The 20567-nt window shown below is 41.0% G+C and overlaps 2 protein-coding genes and 1 non-coding gene across 4 annotated transcripts; 1 reads left to right on the top strand and 2 right to left on the bottom strand.

Annotated features, from left to right (window-relative positions):
• Position 1: 1 nt before the first annotated feature.
• Positions 2–15381, top strand: LOC135336974 (transcription initiation factor TFIID subunit 5-like). Of its 2 annotated transcripts, XM_064532867.1 has the most exons (21): positions 2–335; positions 1851–1942; positions 2189–2227; positions 6076–6115; positions 6689–6767; positions 7662–7785; positions 8714–8777; positions 9016–9148; positions 9286–9398; positions 9540–9567; positions 9662–9728; positions 10037–10156; positions 10426–10571; positions 11400–11430; positions 11638–11744; positions 11954–12035; positions 12664–12775; positions 12977–13090; positions 13279–13333; positions 14205–14406; positions 15147–15381. In XM_064532867.1, exons 1-21 carry the CDS (start codon positions 255–257, stop codon positions 15241–15243), a joined length of 1926 nt encoding a protein of 641 aa, XP_064388937.1. In that variant the 5' UTR covers positions 2–254; the 3' UTR covers positions 15244–15381. The 2 variants fall into 2 exon arrangements, with proteins under 2 accessions (XP_064388937.1, XP_064388938.1); XM_064532868.1 differs by lacking the exons at positions 6076–6115; positions 6689–6767; positions 7662–7785; ... (13 more) ...; positions 14205–14406; positions 15147–15381 and adding an exon at positions 3423–5183 and having other exon boundaries at positions 6–335.
• Positions 15382–15552: 171 nt separating this feature from the next.
• On the bottom strand, positions 15553–20529 carry LOC135336975 (outer dynein arm-docking complex subunit 4-like). Its single transcript, XM_064532869.1, has 12 exons — positions 20340–20529; positions 19977–20108; positions 19653–19806; positions 19523–19587; positions 19305–19461; positions 18961–19129; positions 18807–18862; positions 18482–18689; positions 16750–16836; positions 16471–16560; positions 16189–16295; positions 15553–15865 (listed from the first exon to the last, which is right to left on the bottom strand). Exons 1-12 carry the CDS (start codon positions 20451–20453, stop codon positions 15651–15653), a joined length of 1554 nt encoding a protein of 517 aa, XP_064388939.1. The 5' UTR covers positions 20454–20529; the 3' UTR covers positions 15553–15650.
• On the bottom strand, positions 19190–19261 carry Trnae-cuc (transfer RNA glutamic acid (anticodon CUC)). The gene has a single exon. It is a non-coding gene; the product is annotated as a tRNA-Glu (tRNA).
• Positions 20530–20567: the final 38 nt, after the last annotated feature.

Here is a 20567-nt window from a genome sequence, read left to right on the forward strand (position 1 = left end):
GCCCTTTTTTGTGTCTCAATCAACATCCGCACTGTTTAGAGACAGTCTAGCTAGCTAATATAAAAGTGAAACTTGGGCTACCTTAGCCCCAACTAGTTCTGAGAGCTCTTCTGTTGTAGTGGAGGATACAGTGTTCCCTCAAGACCACAACTGACCAGTGTCGAATTGACGCAAACCAGATCTACTATAAAGAGAGGCCTACAATTCCTGGACCTTATATAAAACCATCCTTTAATTTTTGAGACTCACTTCAGATGTCGACCCAAATGAATGCTTCCCCTGACAAGGCTGCCCTGGCCACTGTACTCAACTATCTCAGGAACAAGAAACTGAAGGTACATGATTATAAATATGTCACTGTTTACTATGAAATATAGAGCGTAACGATAATATTGTTCATAGGGCTAGTGGGGGAAGTTAGTAGTGTGGTTTTGTTGTGCATCGTTGTGCATTGTGTGTGGGTGTGTATGGTTTTGAGCTCAACGAGACCACTCGAAAGATCTCATTAACTTATGGCAGCTTGATTGTCTTCTTTTCAATCGATAGAATTAATGGGTATTATTATGATTTAATGCCGAATGAGATGTTCTGTTTTTTGAGTCCATTTCTCTGATCTATAGCATGCATTATCCACTGTACACTTGTCTCTCGTATTATGCACTTGCTTTATTTCTAGCAGGTGTAGAGTACCAATTGCAAACATCACAGAGTAAATAATATGTTCTGTGCTTAAGATCCTTGTAGGAATGCGAGAACTAGCCAACAAAAAACGTTAACTTCAACTCATTATTTAGAAGGGTATTATGTAAATAAATACGCATCTGTATAAGGTGGTGAAATCATGCATGCATTCTTACTGAAGTACTTGTGTTGCTATTGGCAACTTTAGCTATACTTTTAGCAGCAATGAGAAGCCCTTTATGTTGAGTGGTTTGCAAAGCAAGCAATTTGCGGTTTTGCATGATTTAAGTCAGATACATCCCATCCTCATCGGTCAGAAAACCTGGAGGTTATATAACTAGTTATGTAACACTGCTTAGTAAGAGTGTGCGTGCTGTGGTTGAGGCTAGCCATTGTTAGCACCTGTAGGTACTAACTATATTAGCATAGCCAGAGGGGCTTAATAATTATGCAAGTCGTTAGATTTTAGGCTCCTTCTGCACAGATATTGCATTATCTATATCACTATGTGTTATTCTTCTTATTGTTTACATTTTGTAATTTTAGGCTCCTTCTGCACCAAATTGCATTACATGCATTACATACTGCCCATAAACTTGTTAGTGGTCTAGGAGATTATTATTATTATTATTATTCTCTTCAAGACTTGCAGCTTTCTTTGAGTATGCTGGTTGTTACATTCTCAGTATATTCGGTACATTTGAAGAAATTCCTTTCTGTTTTTAGACCCCCCCACGTTCGTTAGTTATTCCTTCTTTTTAACACGTTCCAACGTTAATTGGTTTTGCATGCATGCGGTGTTACACAATGTTATGGGGTGTTATGCAGATGCCAAACATGTACACTAATCAGGATAAGCTAATTTTTATCAACCACACAAACCAACTTGAAAGAGCATGTTGGAGCTTTTCCATGAGAACATTGTAACCACTCCAACCTCAGTACGCTGAATAGCATTAAGTATATCTGGGTTGCTTGGCGACACTAAAGTCCCCGTGGGCGGTATCCTCAGTTGTGGTGATGGGGTCATGAATTATGTTGTTTTTGCTATTATTGAGTATGAATTTTTCCTTAGCACATATTAAATTGTTCTTTGAGCAATTTTTAACACTTATTCATGCATATTTTACCAGCTCCCCCCCCCCCCCCCCACACACACACAACTATAGGGAACAGAAGAGGCCTTGAGAAAAGAACTCACTGTGCTTGGTCAAACCGAATATTCTGATCTGCCTATACCAGTGTCCACTCTTGGCTCCAGGTGAGGACAGACACACACACTCTGCGGAGACACAGCATTTGTATTGTTCAATTAAGAAAACAATAGACCACCTCAATCAACTACAATCCTTCTAGACAGCCATTAAAAATAGGAAATTCTGTGATACATTTATAAACCAAGACTATATAATTGCAGGGGCCACTCACTACACACTTAATTATATTATTATATTAATAAGGATGTGTGGGCATTTAAATCACTGTCTGTCTGTCTTCTTCACCACAGTGGTACAGAGCCTTCCAAGTATGGAGAGTCTTACTCAGGGTGAGTCTAGTTGAATATCGTATAAGTTCTCAGTGTACTGACAAATAATCATGTAACTTTTGTAGTATCATCATCCAAGCAAATCTTTGTCTGAACTAAAAAGCATTTTTGCGTAACGATGTGTGCTTACGATATAAAACAGTCAATGTCCCTTGACATTTTGTACGCTTTGGACTGATTTCTAGGAACTCCGAAGATTGTCCCATTAGTGATTTGTAGTTTTATTGCTCCTGTAATTAATCTGTTTGTGTTTATAACTATGTGTCCACGTATACATGTAGATAGTCATTTCCACTGGCATGCAAAAAAGATATCATGTTAACTTCCTCCGCATGTATGACCAGCAGTGTTGACCGTGGTTACTTTCCCTTGAGTCAGCTAGTTACCGTTGATGGGATTGTTTTGTAGCTAGTAAGAAGCCTTTCTCTGCAACTCCACTGGCAATCTACTGCATGCGGTGCTAGCTGTGAATGATATCAATAGATATAGGAAGGGTTTCTTTGCAGTCCCATTCTTTTATGCTGAGTGGCCTACCTGCAGCAATATAATTATTTGTGGAAGCAAACGTGCATGCCGTGCGTAGATGGCCTTATCACATACTTAATATCGGCTGCTTGCTTCCAGTCAAATTATGATACAGAATAGTACAATCAATCACGCCACTTTTTAGCCCATGCATCCATGCGTAGGCAATACCTTGTAGTTAACTTTATTAGGTTTCATTTGGTTTATCATTAGCTGTTGCTATGTGACTAGTTCCAATTATTCTGTGTTGCTTAGATACAATAATTGGTACTCTCTCTCTCTAGCGGTTTGCTGTTTTTGTCAGTGGTTTGGATAGTTTACTCTAACTATAATGGCGACTATTGTGTCCATCACTATCGGGCAATTGGCCTCCTTATTGTTAGAATTGTTCTGATATTTGTAATTGTACTGTTCAAGCTTTCACCGCCGTGTGTGTGTATCATTAAGACTCTGTACCTCTCTCTTTCTGTCTTTGTCTCTAGAGCACATGTATTGTATTTCCATTTTCATTTTTGTTCTAATCATCAGCAAATTCTTCGAGCTACTCATTTCTCAAGTTTCAAGCACTCTCTCTCTCTCTCTCAAGATGTCATATCACTATAGCTAGCTAGCTAGTTTATTTGCCCACTGGCTCTCACAATGACATTGCCTCCCCTTTCGTTCCTTGCAGCTATACCAAAAGCCTCCCCTCCACCCTCACAACGACTGAACTTCAGTCTGCAACAAAAACAACAGAAATCTCTCGATCTCGCGAATCTTCAACTTCAACCGTAACCGACGAGAATCAATTCGATTCCGATTCCCCACAATTCGATTCCAACGATTCCATTCAGGAAAATATTTCCACCAAATCACCACTCGCCGAGATTAACTCTGCAACAAGACCGGCACATTTGGTCTTTAACAAAATGTTGTCAGCCAGCCCAACTCGCACGCTGATAAACATTGAAAGCGATGATGATGATGATGACTCTTCAACTCACGAGGAAAACTACAGTTCTCCGATAAATTCTCAAAACTTGTCTATTTCTAGTCTCCATAACTACAAGCGCTCCAATTCGGAGTCTCCAAACGCCACCACTCTTAAAACAAGCCCTGTGATTACATCACCTGCTCCACGTCTGACAATGGGAAACCCGTTGCTCTATCGAGTCACAACAGACGGTTTGGGTCGGCAAATTCTCACTCCAATTCTAACCGTTCTACCATCCATCAACCCCATCACTACCTCAACTTTGCAGGCTGGAGGTCAGTCCCTCATTTTCAGTGCCCCTCAACCATCACTGTCACCACAGCTTCTCACGAGCTCTCCAAGCTTTCAAAACAACCTGCCGCAATGTCGAGATCGTGCCAGTTCAGATCCGTCTTTCAATCTGCTACCCTCGCCAGTCGAGCTCCCACGTGGTTCCCCCAATTCCTCGTCACCCCCCCGTACTCTGGCCTCTCTGATGCTTTCTGAAATGACACCACAGTATATGGAACTGAAGGCCTTTGCTGAAGATTTTAAAACCAAGAGGATTCGACTCGGCTACACGCAGGGAGCCGTTGGCCACAGCTTGGCACAGAAAGGATACAACAACTTTGCTCAGAGCACTATCAGTCGATTCGAACAGATGCAATTGAGTCCAGCAAATGCAGCTGCCATTAAGCAAGTTCTGGAGAAGTGGCTTCAAGATGCTGAGAGTCCTGACTCACAATCGTCACCTTCTTTGTCTTCCAGTGTTTCAGTGGTCCCTCTTGTCAACTGCCGGAAGCGCAAAAAGAGAGCTGTCTTTACAGCACAGACACGGGATAATTTGGACGTGTTTTTCAAGCAAAACCCTCGACCGAATCGCCAAATGATTGAGAACGTTGCCGATGAGCTAGGCCTACTACCAGAGGAGGTCCGCGTGTGGTTTTGCAACAAACGACAAAAATCCAAGCAATCCTATTCTTCGTACGATCGTGAAAGCAGTGTCTCCACCTCCAGCTATATTGATTCGCCCCCCAGTTTCTACGATTCAAACAAGGGTCGATCACCTTCCCCAAAAACTCCGTTTACGATCGACGAGCTGAGCAAGTCGAGTGTGAGTATGACCACAAGCCCACCTCAAACCAGCCCCGTCCAGCTGTCAACTCTCGGACTTGTACGACCTTTGTCCTCTACCGGGCTGTATCCTGTGATGTTCCCGTCACCACCGAGGCTTATCAGTAGCCACATTGCCCAGACAACTGCTGCATAAACTTTGTATATGAACTCTATAAACAATCTCCATTTCATATATAATATTATATGTATAGAATTCAAAAATTGACAACTTTCATGATTATTGGAATGTTTTTACGATATACTTTTTTTCCACTGACATAGTTTCGAATTGAGACTATCTCTATTTGTTTTTTTGTTTGTGATACTGCATATTAATTGTGTATATGATTATCGTGTTACTGGCCAATGTAATACAGAATAATACAATTATGATGTGTGTGTATACACTAGATGACATGAAAGTGATTGTGTTACTCAATGTTTGGAGCGTCATAATTACACTTGATTGGATTGCATTACGTTACTAGGCAACATGCACACACTCAGTAAGCATGTTTATAAAATAATTACCACAGCAACGGGATAGCCCACTGAATTTTATTGTGTGTGAGAATCCATTGAATAATGTTTATTTAAAGTGATTCATTTAGAGAGGTATTGTTTGTGGGGGGGTGGGGGGGGGGGTGCAAACAGTAGGCTGCAGTATTGCATGCAGCTGCTGCGAAACTTTTGCATGCTGCTCAATGATGTGTGGAGCAATTAATTTGTCAGGACATTACTAAATATCGCTCTGCAGTATCATAGAAACTGGATTATTAGCGCATGTGCTCATGGGGTCAATAGCAGAGCTAGCTCTATACGTTTATATTCGAGAATGCATGCGCCTATAATGCAGTCATTTTCGAGCCCCACCCATTAACCGGATGTCTCTGTGAGATGAGAGCTGACTATAGTAACTGCATGATTCATGTGTTCCATTATTATGTGTGTTTATTTTGGGTGGCTTCCAAAACTGACTGTGTGCATGCTGGGCTATATATAGCTATGCGTATGTTATGCTGCAAACAAGGTTTCTCCTTTCTGTATAATATTATATTATGAACATTCCTGCACTTGTTGAGATCATCTTACAACAAGCGTGCAACTATTTGTACATAGTGATCGACTCAATTAATTTGGATTGTTAATTTTTTTTGTAAACACTGCATATCTCGATCCCCCATTTTTAACGAGTTTGATCGCTAGTATATATTAGCGTTTGACTAATTTCATATGAAACTCTTTCTCATCACAGTCTGTTGGATTTCACCGAGAGAGCACTGGACCTCTACAAGGTACAGTACATGCACATGCAGTTATACTGCCTCTCTTACAAGTATACGCATATTGATAGTGGGCCTGTCTGTCTATATAGTAGTCACCCTTGCATGTATGGTCACCCTCAGGCAGGCTAAGAAAGAAGTGCATGGTCTACTAACACAAGTCCAACAGGAGACTTTGAGGCCCAATAACCTGGCTGTATTATAGAGGGTGGCCTGCTAACACTGGTCCAAACACATGCTATGGAGACTTTGAGGCTTACAAATCAAAATAATGCTAGGTCAACTAAAAAGCTGCCTGGATTAACCTGACTGTATCATAGCGTGTATAGTATGCATGCTATTATTAGTTTAATGTGATGTTAAACAAATTGTGATTGTCTTGTGCCGTCGTGCATCAATCTTATTTGCAAACACTAGTAACTTGAGTGTATTTCCTGCACGTACACACAAATGCACTGACATTGCATTCACAGCGTATACATTTCAACTGTAGGCATCTACTCAATTATAATAATTACTCTCCTACGTATCTATGGAGATCATAATACCAGCTTGTGATTGGTCACGTTTCTCACACACTTACAGAGTGAATTGTCTCTTCTCCTGTATCCCGTGTTCGTCCATCTCTACATTGACCTTGTGGTCAGTGGCCACGCCCACCCTGGTACGTGCCATGCATTTCTCAAGCCGTATTATAGACTGGTTTTTAATTTTTTGTTTGTTGGCTAAGCAGGTTATATGAGGTTTCATGTATGAATGGTTTAGTTCTAATTCCAGTGATGATGATGTCATCTAATACGACTATTGTGTGCATGTGTGTGTGTGTGTGTGTGTGTGCATACAATCCTGTAGCATATTTCATATTCCTGTTTTCGTGGTCTATGTATACGATTATTATAAGTGCATAGAGATGGAAGCTATAGCACACGTGTGTGTTCTTCCATATGCACGTACTACAGGTTCCACCCTGGTCCATACACCTGTGCCAAAAATGTGTGGGTGTGCACTAAGTGCCGAGTATTGTCTACTGCAAACTCGACCAATTTTGCTGCTAGCCAAATGGCTTTGGGCAAAACTATACACCTGGCGGTCCACTAGGCCAACTGTGCATTCAATGCTAAGTGTATGGGAAGTTAATAATGCTATACAGTAATAGTTGTATGAGGCAGTTGCACAGTTAAGTGGTACAGTGTGCACTGCAATGGTGCAGTTAGTTGTTTGGGAAGACCAACAGTGGCTGTATTATAGAGGGTGGTCTGCTTATACATGCATGTCCAAACACATGCTATGGAGAGACTTTGGGGCCCATTAACCTAGTTTCCGTTTGAGCTCAAAAGTTGGTGATGTCGTATGATGTAACAGGTGGTGGTCCAATGGAAGCGCCAATAGTTGAACTTTCAGTATACCTGCACTCAAATTGATCTAATCACATTTAGTTTAGAAGATATTCACAAAAACGTAAAAAATCAAAAGTTCTACTCTCTTTGGTTGTTGCACTGTATAGGTGATCACACTGTATTATTATACTGAAAGCTAAAACAACATTCTTTCACTTTAGCTCAGCAGTTTTTCCATCACTACTCTGAGAAGCAAGAGTCATTTCACGAGGAGGAGCTCCTCCGTCTCAAGAGCATCACCACCCCTCAACAGATGGTAAAGCATGAGCTGTTTGAGACCTTCAGGCAAGAAACTAAATATTCATGCAGTGTACTATTGGCATGTCCATGCATATCAATCATATTATTTCTTTCATGATGTACGTACATATACATTTAGTTGCCTGTAGGGGTTGATAGATTATGCTGGCAGAGTAATAGCTAGGAACATAATGATTGTGGTGAGAATTACACTGGCATAATGAGAATTGTAGGCAGGTTTTGGAAGTATATACAGGTCAGTCGAGTCAGTATAGTATAAACATCTGTAGGTCTGATGGGTAGTTATCATACAAATTGTTGAATAGTTATACATCTCCTTAGCATGGCATCATTCTATAGGCTAGCATTTAGAGTCATGTGGCCATTATATTTATGTGTTATACGTGTGTGACAACATGGGACGTGGTCTTTGTTGAACTTTGGAGGAACAATAGGTAATTAGTAGGCAATCTGTGTAGACTGTTAGTTAACTTGAGCGTACAAGAATAGAATAATAGATAGTATGTTCATGCATGAATTCCACACAGTAATTTAGTAGGTAGCACTCCCGGTAATATCTCGAGCTAATAATCTACCGCTATAATTATACTTGACTGCCTGGTTCTTGGAATGTAACTATCTACACCGTCCTATTTATAATTATTATACGCTACAACTTTTCTTACATTCAAGTTTAAGTACCGTATAGCGTGTATATTTTTCAAGGGAGTGTAAATGTTTGTGGTTTTCGCTGATTAAGCATCTACCGCGGACATTTATACATGTACCAACGAATTTAATATCTCATGCATGCTGCAGAAAGGCTGCTATTCCGCGAAAACCTTTCTAACAGTCATTCCGCGAAAATGTATACACTTGAAATATAATATTCCCGCTATATACGATATTTGTTTGAAGGGTATACTACGTGTATAATAATAATTGTATAAGCCATGGTTTGTTGTCACTACAGGAAGAACAAGTTCACCATTAGAATGTCTAATGACTCTTTCCAGTGTCTGGACAAACATTTGCAGGTATACAGTATAATTATGTAGTTACTGATTTTGGAAAAATACGCAAAGCAATAATTATATTTGTTTTTGTCCGATTTTTACCGTCCCAAATAACTGAAACCTTCTTTAAGTTACAGAATTCTCGATGACATTTAGCCAAACTAACGTACTCATGCAATCGACGATACGTATGTACATGGTAGAGTGCAACGTTTGAGACATGCTCCACTTTTGCTGGTCTCCTTATCGCTTGCCTCAGGTGAATCGTAACATGCTGATCCTACGAGTGATAAATGATTTGCTTGAATTGGACGTATTTGATGGAACTCCGCGTTCAAAAATTGACATCAGGACGACGTCAGGAGCTATCGATGGCGAGGCTTCCACCAAAGGTATATGGCTGTGTGTGTGTGTATGGTAGCTAGCTACTTTATAATAATACAGTCAGTTGCTTGGTGTCCTTTCTTCTTGTCTTGTATAGAATGGATGAAATAGATTCGCAACCACTAACTTCTCCTGACCATTGCAGCTAACAAAGTGAAGGTGATGTATGGCATCCCACGAGATCCCGATATGACAGCTGCTCTCGCACAGCTGGAGGAGGAGGAGAACGAGGGACACCCTGACGATGAGAAACCAAAGGTGTGAGGGTGCGGGGGGTGTGGGGAGTGTGGGTGTGAGAGGGGTGAGGTGTGTGGGGGTGTGGGTGTGAGGGGTGAGGGTGTGTGTGAGGTGTGTGGGGGTAATGTTATGGGAGGATCAGTTGTTTATGCCATTCTGCAGAAAAAAAAGGCAAAGAAGGATCCCATCAGTAAGTAGCTATGACAGTGTGATTGCGTCTACACATGTTTAGGGTAGGATCAGATGTGTTGGCTGACTAACAATGTCATTATGTAATAATGCAGACAAGAAGAGCAAGGTGACAGCCACTCCCAATGCCCCACCCCTTACAAGAATACCGCTCCCAAAGCTGTGAGTGAAACCCTGCAATTATACTATAGCCTTCATTGTACTGATAAGCTAGTACCTGCATGTGTGTTACAGTCACTTTGCATGGCATTATGTTTTCATACCTCAATATGCATTTTAATTTGTTTTAAAATCAACTATTTCAACTTCAAGTTGCCTCCCCCCCCCCACACACACACACACGCACACGCACACACACGCACATACACACACACACACACACACACACACACACACACACACACACACACACACACACACACCCCCCCACACACACACACATACACACACGCACACACACACACACACAGTCGTGATTGTGAACAAGTAGCCAAATTCTCGTCATTAAAAGAGTCGGCCAAGTGTGTCCCTCTAAGCTCCGCCCACCTTCCGTCCGTGTGCTTCTACACTCTTATCAACACTTTTGGGAGGTGGGGCCTCATAATCAGATTATCATGCATAAAAATGTCGTATAGCGCCAAATTTTCGAGGCAAATAATTTTCACGGATTTACCTGAACCTCGAAAGTCAAAACCATTGTGTATATAAAGGCTATGTGAAATATTAGGTACCTCAAACATTTGCAATAGTTTAATATCCATCATGATTTATCCAAAATCAGAGTGTACATTTTATCTTTTATCTGATTGAACCAACCTACGTATTTCTGTCACTTGACGATACTTAATTTCCCCCCCAGCCTGAATGCAGTCAGTATTGCTGACGATGCAACTTTACTGGCCGGCTCATTTAACGACTCCATTGTCAGAGTTTGGACTTTGACCCCTAAGAAGCTGTGCTCTCTCAAACCACCCTCACACATGCAACAAATCAGTTTGGCAGCAGGTACGAAACTTTTTTTTATCGTTGTTTGAACGGCCATAACTTTAGTTCCGTTGGTATTTCTGAAAGCTTAGAGATAAGCCTTTCAGATGATGTGTTAAAATCCACAAGTCTATTTTGCCGATGTTCTTTGTCCAAAAATAGGAAATTATTGCCCGTTCAAAAATTTGAGATTTGAGCATACCATCTTAAAGACCTCCTTCTAAGTTTTCAAAATTGTGACCATCAGAACTCTAGTTACAGAGCCGACTCTAAACGAAGAGGGACCAAGCAAGTCACATCATGTTGTGTGTGTAGGTAGTCAAGGAGTGCACACGCTAATTACTGGTACAAAATCGTGTAGACAAAATAACTTAACGTGACAGTTCCAAAACGTGCAGACACTGTACTAATACACTGGTGTAGGATTTAATAGCTTGTCGAGAAACATGCTAAACGTGCCGATGCATTCGTTGTTTGGATGTACGTACAATCAATTATTGCTGATTAATTAATTGAGAGCGCGTGGCATCAATTGATGACAAGATGAGAATATGTACCGTCTTTTATCGTGCAGTAACTTTGTATGTGCAATCATGTAATGATTATTGTTGCTATTGTTTTCACGTGTGAATTAAATAAATCATCTCATTGGCAATTAAAAACCTCTTCTCCCATGCAATACATGTGTATGTATAGTTTCTTTCTTCTTTCCAATTGATACAGTGTTTTAATCTTGCTCTTCAGCCTCAGGCAGTTGTGTACAATAGCCCTGTATGTGATTTTTTGTTTTGCTTGTGAAACATAATAATCTACAGTTTGCATTATTATACTTTCTCTTTCTCTTTCCAGAGGATGTCTTAGACAGAATTATGGATTTGAGGTAGGTGTACAACTAACTTGTATACCTTTATTAGATTACGCCCTCACAACATTTCCACATTACTACATACTCACCATTACATAGTAATCCACCCACGCACACACCCACACACATACCACACACACACACCCACACACATCCACACACCCACACACACCACACACACACACACCCCACACCCACACACATCCACACACACACACACAGCTCTGGTTCAGACGTCCGCCAGTTAATTGGACACAACGGGCCAGTATTCTCGACCTCGTTCAATCCCGATAACTCGTTCCTGATATCAGGTTCCGAGGACGGCACTGGTAAGTTATTACCGTACCTCAGGTTTCAAATGCGACGTTCTTCGATTGTAAATTTCGAATTTTCGTATATTCACAATCGAAAGAAACTGCAATTCGCAATAGTTAACGCAATCAATGCTTGTACAGTGTCATTTGCAATCGATTAACCTTTCATTCTAAACCCAATATAAGGTCATTTTACTCTATTGACACAACTCCTCCGCCTATAGTTCGACTGTGGAGTCTGCAGACATTTTCCGCTCTGGTTTGTTTTAAAGGCCACAACTATCCGGTGTGGAGTGTTCAGTTTAGGTAAGTTATCTGTTAATATGCGTTGTGGTTAGTTGCTAGTTTTAAATAGTGCAGTGGAAATAGTATGTTTATCAGTGGCTTCCTGGATACTGTATACCAACAGTGACTGTACTTGTATTATAGAGGGTGGCCTGCTAACACAAGTTCAAACACATGCTATGGAGACTTTGGGGCCCATTAACCTGGCTGTATTATAGAGGGTGGCCTGCTAACACAGGTCCAAACACATGCTATGGAGACTTTGGGGCCCATTAACCTGGCTGTATTATAGAGGGTGGCCTGCTAACACAAGTTCAAACACATGCTATGGAGACTTTGGGGCCCATTAACCTGGCTGTATTATAGAGGGTGGCCTGCTAACACAGGTTCAAACACATGCTATGGAGACTTTGGGGCCCATTAACCTGGCTGTATTATAGAGGGTGGCCTGCTAACACAGGTCCAAACACATGCTATGGAGACTTTGGGGCCCATTACCTGGCTGTATTATAGAGGGTGGCCTGCTAACACAAGTTCAAACACATGCTATGGAGAGACTTTGGGACCCATTAACCTGGCTGTATTATAGAGGGTGGCCTGCTTTTATAAAGATGATCACAACACATTCTCATGATAAGTATACATGCAGTCCGACCGGCTTCTACTTCGTGAGTGGATCACATGATCGTACGGCTCGGGTGTGGTCAACGGAGCATATCCAACCAATCAGAATACTCGCTGGACACCTTAGCGACGTTGACGTAAGACTGTATCCCTCATACAGTAAAATAATATAGACGCCCAAAAATTAATCACAACAATTTTAGGTGTGAACAATTTGAAAATGTAATAGAAGTAATTTTGCGTAATTTGTGTAATTGTATAACATTTTTGTAATTAGTTGCTTAGCATGTTACCTAGTCCAAGTATTCGATAACACGCAATTGCTCTGATCCTTGCAGTGTTGCCAGTTCCATCCCAACGGGAATTATATAGCGACGGGGTCATGTGATCGCAGTGTGAGACTATGGGATATCCTCTCTGGTCAGTGTGTTCGAATCTTCACAGGTCATAAGGTACACACACACAGATAATCAATACGGCTATATAATTATGTATTCTTTGTTTGCACAACCACCCACACACACACACTCTCTCTCTAGCTTACACCCACACACACACACCACACAACACCCACCCACCCCCCCCACACACACACCACACAAGACACACCACACAACATCCACCCCACACACACACACAGGGCTCTATCCAAACGCTGGCTTTCTCCCCCGATGGCAAGTACCTTGCATCTGCAGGTCAGTACAGTGATTTCACGCATGTAGAGGAATTAGAGCTACTACATAATTATTGTCTGGAAGATGTATGAAACAATATGTGAGTGAATATTGCCTCCCCCGGATGTTATTCCCTAGAGAATAACGAACGTTATTCAGTGGGAGAGAGGCATTACACTAGGGAGTAACGTCTCCCCCCTCCTCCCTGGACGTTATTCAGTGGGAGGAGACATTACACTAGGGAGTAACGTCTCCCCCCTCCTCCCTGGATGTTATTCAGTGGGAGAGAGGCATTACACTAGGGAGTAACGTCTCCCCCCCCCCCTCCCTGGACGTTATTCAGTGGGAGGGAGACATTACACTAGGGAGTAACGTCTCCCCCCTCCTCCCCGAACGTTATTCAGGGGGAGGGAGACATTACACTAGGGAATAACGTCCGGGGGAGACATTATTCAGTAGTATTAAAGTCAATATGAATGTTAGATACTCTCCTAGTATAAAATTAATTGGCTATTAATAGCACGTCGAGTAACAAGCGAGGTGAAGTCGAGTGCTATTAACCTTGCCAGTATTTGTTATGAGTGCCTTATTGCATTTCCAATCGTTTATGATGCAGTAGTTTTAGTAATATTTTCCACCGAGGCTATTATTCGAAAACTCAGCCCCCGTGCGATTACTCGCTACGTAAGTAATTGCACATTGTCAATGACGACGTGCAATTACTGGTCCAGATATGGTACGGAATTCTTTACTGTACCACAAATTCCAATGCATACGATTATTATCTATACCTAAAAGCCCACTATTGTTGTGTTTAGACCAGCTCTCTCGTACAGCAGATCAAATTAAGTGAATTTCCGTAATTTTTATAATTTTGATATTTTCTGCACAGGTGCGGACAAGCGTATCTTGATCTGGGACATCGGCTCTGCCTCACAGCAGTGTGAGCTAAGGGGACACAAGGACACAGTGTATCAGCTCGTGTTTAGTCGGGACGGAGCGCTACTGGCCTCAGGGGGAGGGGACAACACGGTGAAATTATGGGATGTTGCAGCTTTCGTGGATGACGATAAAGCGATGGAGCCCCTCAGATGGTGTGTAATTCTATTGGAGTTACTTTATACATGTAATAGTATAATACCGTATAGCGGGTATTTTCATTGGTGATTGTTTCGTGTGAACTGCCCAATTAAATCTGGTGATTTGTACAGCTCAGAATACGTTGCGGTAGACTAATTTCATAGTTTTAATTTCGTATGATACTTTTGGGGATTGATACAGAATTGAGAGACTGTTTCATTTATTTAGGACACCTGCGTGCCTGTATGGCCTTTATATCGATCGCAGTAGGCTTTTCAGGGTTGTCCATTCAATGGTTCGGGGACTCTTTCAGCTACCATAACTTGAATTTTGTGCATTCAATTTCAACAATTTTCTGATTTTCTGAAAGCTTAGAAAGAGACCTTTCAAATAGTATCATCAAAGTTCATATTTGGGAGATAAAAAAAATTTGCCAATTTCAGCCGAATACCATGGTCCAAGGCCAAAAAATGCAAATTATGCTCCCTCTCAAAAATTAGATTTTTTTTACTCATTTGAAAGGTCTCTTTCCATGCTGTTAGAAAATCATAACATTTTTGAAGTTACGACTGTTGAAAGATATTCAAGCAATCCTTAAAAGGGGCTATATCTGCATGAGGAACTGAATATTATAATAGCTGTTGGTCACACCCCCTTCCCCCCTGCACACACACACACACCCCCCACACACACACCCCCACACACACACACACCCCACACACACACCACCCACACACACACACCCCACACATAGTTTGCTGGGCAGCTACCCCACCAAGTCCACCTCTGTGCACTGTCTACACTTCACCAGGAGGAACCTGCTATTAGCAGCCGGACCATTCAATACTTAGTTAACAAAACACAAACATTGCACTTAACACCGAAAATAGTATTATTCAAATTTCACTGTAAAAATAACTAGAATTAATACGTAATAATTAATTTTTTGTACACACATTTTTGGCGTCATAAAATCATGCATGCACTGATTAGTTTAACTTGCTTATAATTATTACTGAGATCTTGTTACATAATATAGCGATGGTACATTTAATTTACTGCATGCACTGTCAAACCATTATTTAAATTAGTCGATCTTTACCACAGTATGGTAAAGATCGACTAATTAAAATAATTACATTGAATATAGGCCTCAAATGTGAGATGTCAATAAAATTAATGTTTGAAACAGCCAACTGCAACATGTACACGTACATATTATAACAGTGACAGAGCTAGTATATATCGTTCTCCAGAGTTAATGAGCAGGGTCCACCTCAATGTTACCCTCCTCCTCCTCCTCTTGAAGGGGTGTGGCCTCTTGAGGGGGTGTGGCCTCCTCTATTGTACGAGTGTTGACTTCCTCGAGAGCTATCTGGATAGCGTCTTGAGAGGGTTGGTCTTCTAACAGCTTGGCTAACTCCAGGGCTTGCTTGAACCGCTGTACTGCAGCCTGGAGGTCCCCCAGCTTGGCTGTGTATGTGTGTATGTGGTTGGATATAGTAAATGTTTAGGTTCACAGCTGCAAAGGGGAAGAAAAAAAAATTGCCCTTGTAGTAAATGTGATAGTTTTCCTATGGCCCTTGACTACTATTTATTAGTGCCAATAAACTGCTTGTAGTCATGTACATAACTATCAACATTGTCAATTAGTATTATAATTTCCCTTTGCAGTTTGGCCCTGATGATAATTATGAATAATGGCAATCTAAATTGTGGTTTTGCTGTTTGCACACAGAATTTCTCTGTGTAATGAGTTACAAGTACATTATACTAGTCCTATAACGATAACTCACATTCAGCTTGAGCGATAAGTACACTTGCGTTGAGTTGCCACATCTGATCATCAGCTTCTTTAGCTGAGCTCAGACTCTTCTCCCCGAGGTCTCTAGCCTCAGTGAACCTGCAGGGGACATAGAAACAGTGCATAACCAACGTACTGGCGTGTTTCTCAGGATTTTGCACAAGTGGATGAAATGTGGGTTTCAAATAATTATTAAGGCAGGTAATTGCAGATATCAATCACACCTAAACTAATATTGAATGTACAGTACTATCTATTATTATGATCAACAAACTTGTTTAATTCCAGATGACAACGTCCCAGCTCGTGGTAGAGCCACGTGCTCTCTTCAGCTGTCTTCACAAGGGGAATCTTACGAGTCCAACTGTGTGTGTGTGTGTGTGGGTGTGTGTGGGGGGGAGGTACGTATATGAAAACCTACAGAATATACATGCTTTCATTTTAGGAATTAGACGCTCTAAACAAAAGTAATGGATAGTCAACACTCAAGACTGCATGGTCAGCATCATAGCTACTATAAGCTCATTACTGTGTATGAAGTTAATTTGCTCACAATTTTACTGCCATGTCAAATTGACCCATCACAGAATAGACTCTGCCAATGTTGTCCAGAGCACGGCCTTGGATGTCAGACAAGTCCCTACAATTAGACGTGCAAACATAATAATTATCAGCAAGACTGAAATAATGATGTGGCAAAGATCACAATTACCGTATTACTAGAATTTTTGCAAGCATCAAACATTTGCGAACTTTGCGATGGTTGATCAATTCGCAACATTAAAATCCGCAAAACACCTAAATTATTACTAGTAAATACACACGATCCTTACCAGAACACAATAGTTAGATCGCAAAGTGTCAAATTGTCTGCTCATTTGGCTCATTCACAAAGGTTTTTCACCCGCAAAATATTCTAGTAATACGGTAGTCATGCATTAATCCCTCTATCATACAGTGGTGGTGCTAAGACACTCTATAATTATCATTTGAAAGGTCGCTTTCTAAGCTTTCAGAAAATTATAATATTTTTGACATTGGATGAACGGTACTCAAGTTAATGGCTGTTGAAAGATGTTCCCCCTCCACAATTTAATCAATGGTTCGGGGACTCTTTCAGCTGCTATAACTTGAATTCTGTGGATCCAATGTCAAAAATTTTATGATTTTCTGAAAGCTCAGAAAAAGACCTTTCAAATGGTGTCATCAAACTTCGTATTTGAGAGATTAAAGTATTTGCCAATTTGGCGATACCATGGATTATAGCCCATGGTCCGAGGCCGAAAAATGTCAAATTTAGGCTCCGAAAAAGTATTGGATTGAAACATATCATTTGAAAGGTCTCTTTCTAAGCTTTCAAAAAATTAGAATATTTTTGACATTGGATGAACGGTACTCAAGTTAATGGCTGTTGAAAGATGTTCCCCTTCCACAATTTAATCATAGATTGAAGAGTTAGAGGGATAGGAAACGGTTTGTATCTCGAGTAACATCCGCGCTACGGTGCGGTTTAATCGAGGCCATCACAACAATATCTATTTCTACACTCAGTGCATAATAAACTACAAGTAACTGTGCTTAGTCCGTGCAACTCACTTATATTTCAAGGTCTATACCTATTGTAGTAGTCATAACCAGCACGCTTACACGTTACATGTTCCAATAGCTCTAAAACAGCCTTGGGAACATATAACTTTATTGGAAAGTCTCTTTTTACTGGGTGTGGTCAGTCATTAGCAAGTACTACACGTGGCTCATGGACTAGGCGTGTTTTAAGTTGCTGAAAGAGATTATGTCTCGAGGAAACACAGCTTTGGGAGTTACCCGGCAAAAGTGTGCTTAATAGCCTCGTTCATAGGGCGTAGCGCGGATAATTTTCGAGGCTTCACTGCAGATTCAATGTAAAATCATCACGTGCACCACTCCGTTTCCTATCCCTCTCTCTTCAATCTATGATTTAATCAATGGTTCGGGGACTCTTTCAGCTGCTATAACTTGAATTCTGTGGATCCAATGTCAAAAATTTTATGATTTTCTGAAAGCTCAGAAAAAGACCTTTCAAATGGTGTCATCAAACTTCGTATTTGAGAGATAAAAGTATTTGCCAATTTGGCGATACAATGGATTATAGCCCATGGTCCGAGGCCGAAAAATGTCAAATTTAGGCTCCGAAGAAGTTTTGGATTGAAACATAATTATGGGGAAACAGTGGGAGCAATTGCTAAAATATTTTCTGACAGGGGAGACGCTAAATAATTATATAAGTGTAGGGCAGTCTCTCTTACTCGTCCTCTGAGATCTTGAGGTCCTGCAAGTGGTTCTTGAGAGCAGCTTCTGCCTCTCCCAGTTCCAACTGAGCATTGCCAATACAAGAGTGTAGACTGGCTAGGAATTCACTCTTGTTTGGCAGGTCTTTGTCTGCTAGGCCGTGTACTGTCTTCATTAGCTTCTGGGCCTGTTGCAAACTAGTCTCTGCATCACCTTCAGCCAGTGCTGCACAGAACACACATTGTAGTATAGTACTAGCTATACAGTGCACAATAATAAAATAACTTGTGTAAAAAATGAAATTGTACGAAAATTAAATTGGTGCTCTTGTAATGTAATTACCACAGTCCACCTCTTCCAACGTTTTGAGCACAAGTTTGGTGTAATCAGTTCCGCTAGTAAACAAACAGTCAAGGGAAACAATGTGTCTAGACTTCAATGAATGTACATAGATACGGTACCAAATAATTAATTTATTATTACTGTATAAGGATATTCTTTGGATCTCTTGTTTGATAAAGGTCTGTATTTCTTGGCTTCCTTTTCTCTCTTTCTGGCGTACATTGGTTTTTGTTGCCTCCAGAATTCTGTTCTTGAGTCGAGGTAAGACAGTGCCTTCTCCACTGTGTTGTAGATGGACTTATCTTTCAGACCAATCACCAAACCTGTTCAAATGAGTTGAAAAATAGTGTTCTAAATTGAAGAAAGAAGAAAAAAGAAATGTACTCCCATGCGGGGAATCGAACCCCGGCCACGACGGTGAGAGCGTCGGATCCTAACCACTAGACCACATGGGAAGGCACATATGCAGATCTGTCAACAACTTTACTTATAATGTACCTGGATCACTAAGCAGTCTCTCTAGATACTCCTTATCTGGATGCATTTCTCCAAGTAGCTGCTTAGTGGTCTTCTCTGAGGCGACCGGCTTTCTTTCTACCTTCTCTTTCTTCATGTGCTCTCTACCTCTTATCAACTTCTTGGGTTTCTTGACAGCCTGCAACACAGAGCAGAAAACCCTTACTGTTAGTAACAATGGTTAACATTAGGAAACTTACAATTCTGTCCTGTTGCTGGAAGAATGTTAGGTCTCCAATCTTTTCAAGCTTACATGCACCAGGAGCTAAACAACAAAAAGGGTTGCATAATAATAATAGCTGAGTAGAGGAGAGGGGAAGAGACTCTTACTTCCTATGGAATTGTCAATGGCCTCTTGTGCCTTCTGTATGCCAAGATTGAACTCATGGAGCTCAGGTCGTATCTTGTTTCCTCTGTGGTAGAACACCAAGGCGTACTCAAAGTTACCAATAGAATACAGAGCCTCTGCCTTCTGAAATAAACCCTGTGTGTACAAGAAACCGATAAATGCAGTAATGAATAAATCATGTACATTCATTCATGTATGTACAGTGGTGCTCAGATGAAGAGATACATACTCATATAACCTAGGAGCTCATAGTATACTTGAGTTGCAGGTATATACAACGACAGATTTTCTTCATATATAAGTACCTTGTGATATTTCTGGTCCTCTTTTAAAGATTCCTCTGCGTCTTTGAGAGCTTCCGTTGCATTTCCCACTCGAAGGTAGCACTTGGAACGAGCCACTAGACACAACTTGTCCTCAGGCTCAAACTCAAGAGCCTGCAGCACGGATACAAAACTAATGCATAGTATCAAAAGTAGTACATAGCACACAGCCAGGTCATATTGAAGAGTGTGTGTGCACTGTACGTCAATGCCCTGGAGCCGTTAACAATTTTATTGGCCATGGTCTATGCATAAATACGGCAATTGAGCAATTGAGCAAAACATGTATATTGAAGTATCAGTGATACCAGCTAGATACATATGTAGCTGGATATCGTTGCAGACCTTGGTGAATGACTCAATGGCTTTCTTATACTGCCCCTGCTTAGCCAGCATCTCTCCTTCTGCGTAGAAAATGGAGAAGGATCCCTCAGGTTCCTCATCACCAAACTGAGACATGGTTGCTGCTTTGTAGGTTGCTTAGCAGGGCCGGCTTGACTTAAAGAAAAGCTTAAAGGGTCAAAAGTTCATTTGTGAGTTTTAGTTTGTTGCTAAGCAATCAATGAAAATGGG

The sequence above is a fragment of the Halichondria panicea genome, chromosome 6 (genome assembly GCF_963675165.1).
Source record: "Halichondria panicea chromosome 6, odHalPani1.1, whole genome shotgun sequence".
In the NCBI taxonomy this organism is placed as follows: Eukaryota; Metazoa; Porifera; class Demospongiae; order Suberitida; family Halichondriidae; genus Halichondria; species Halichondria panicea.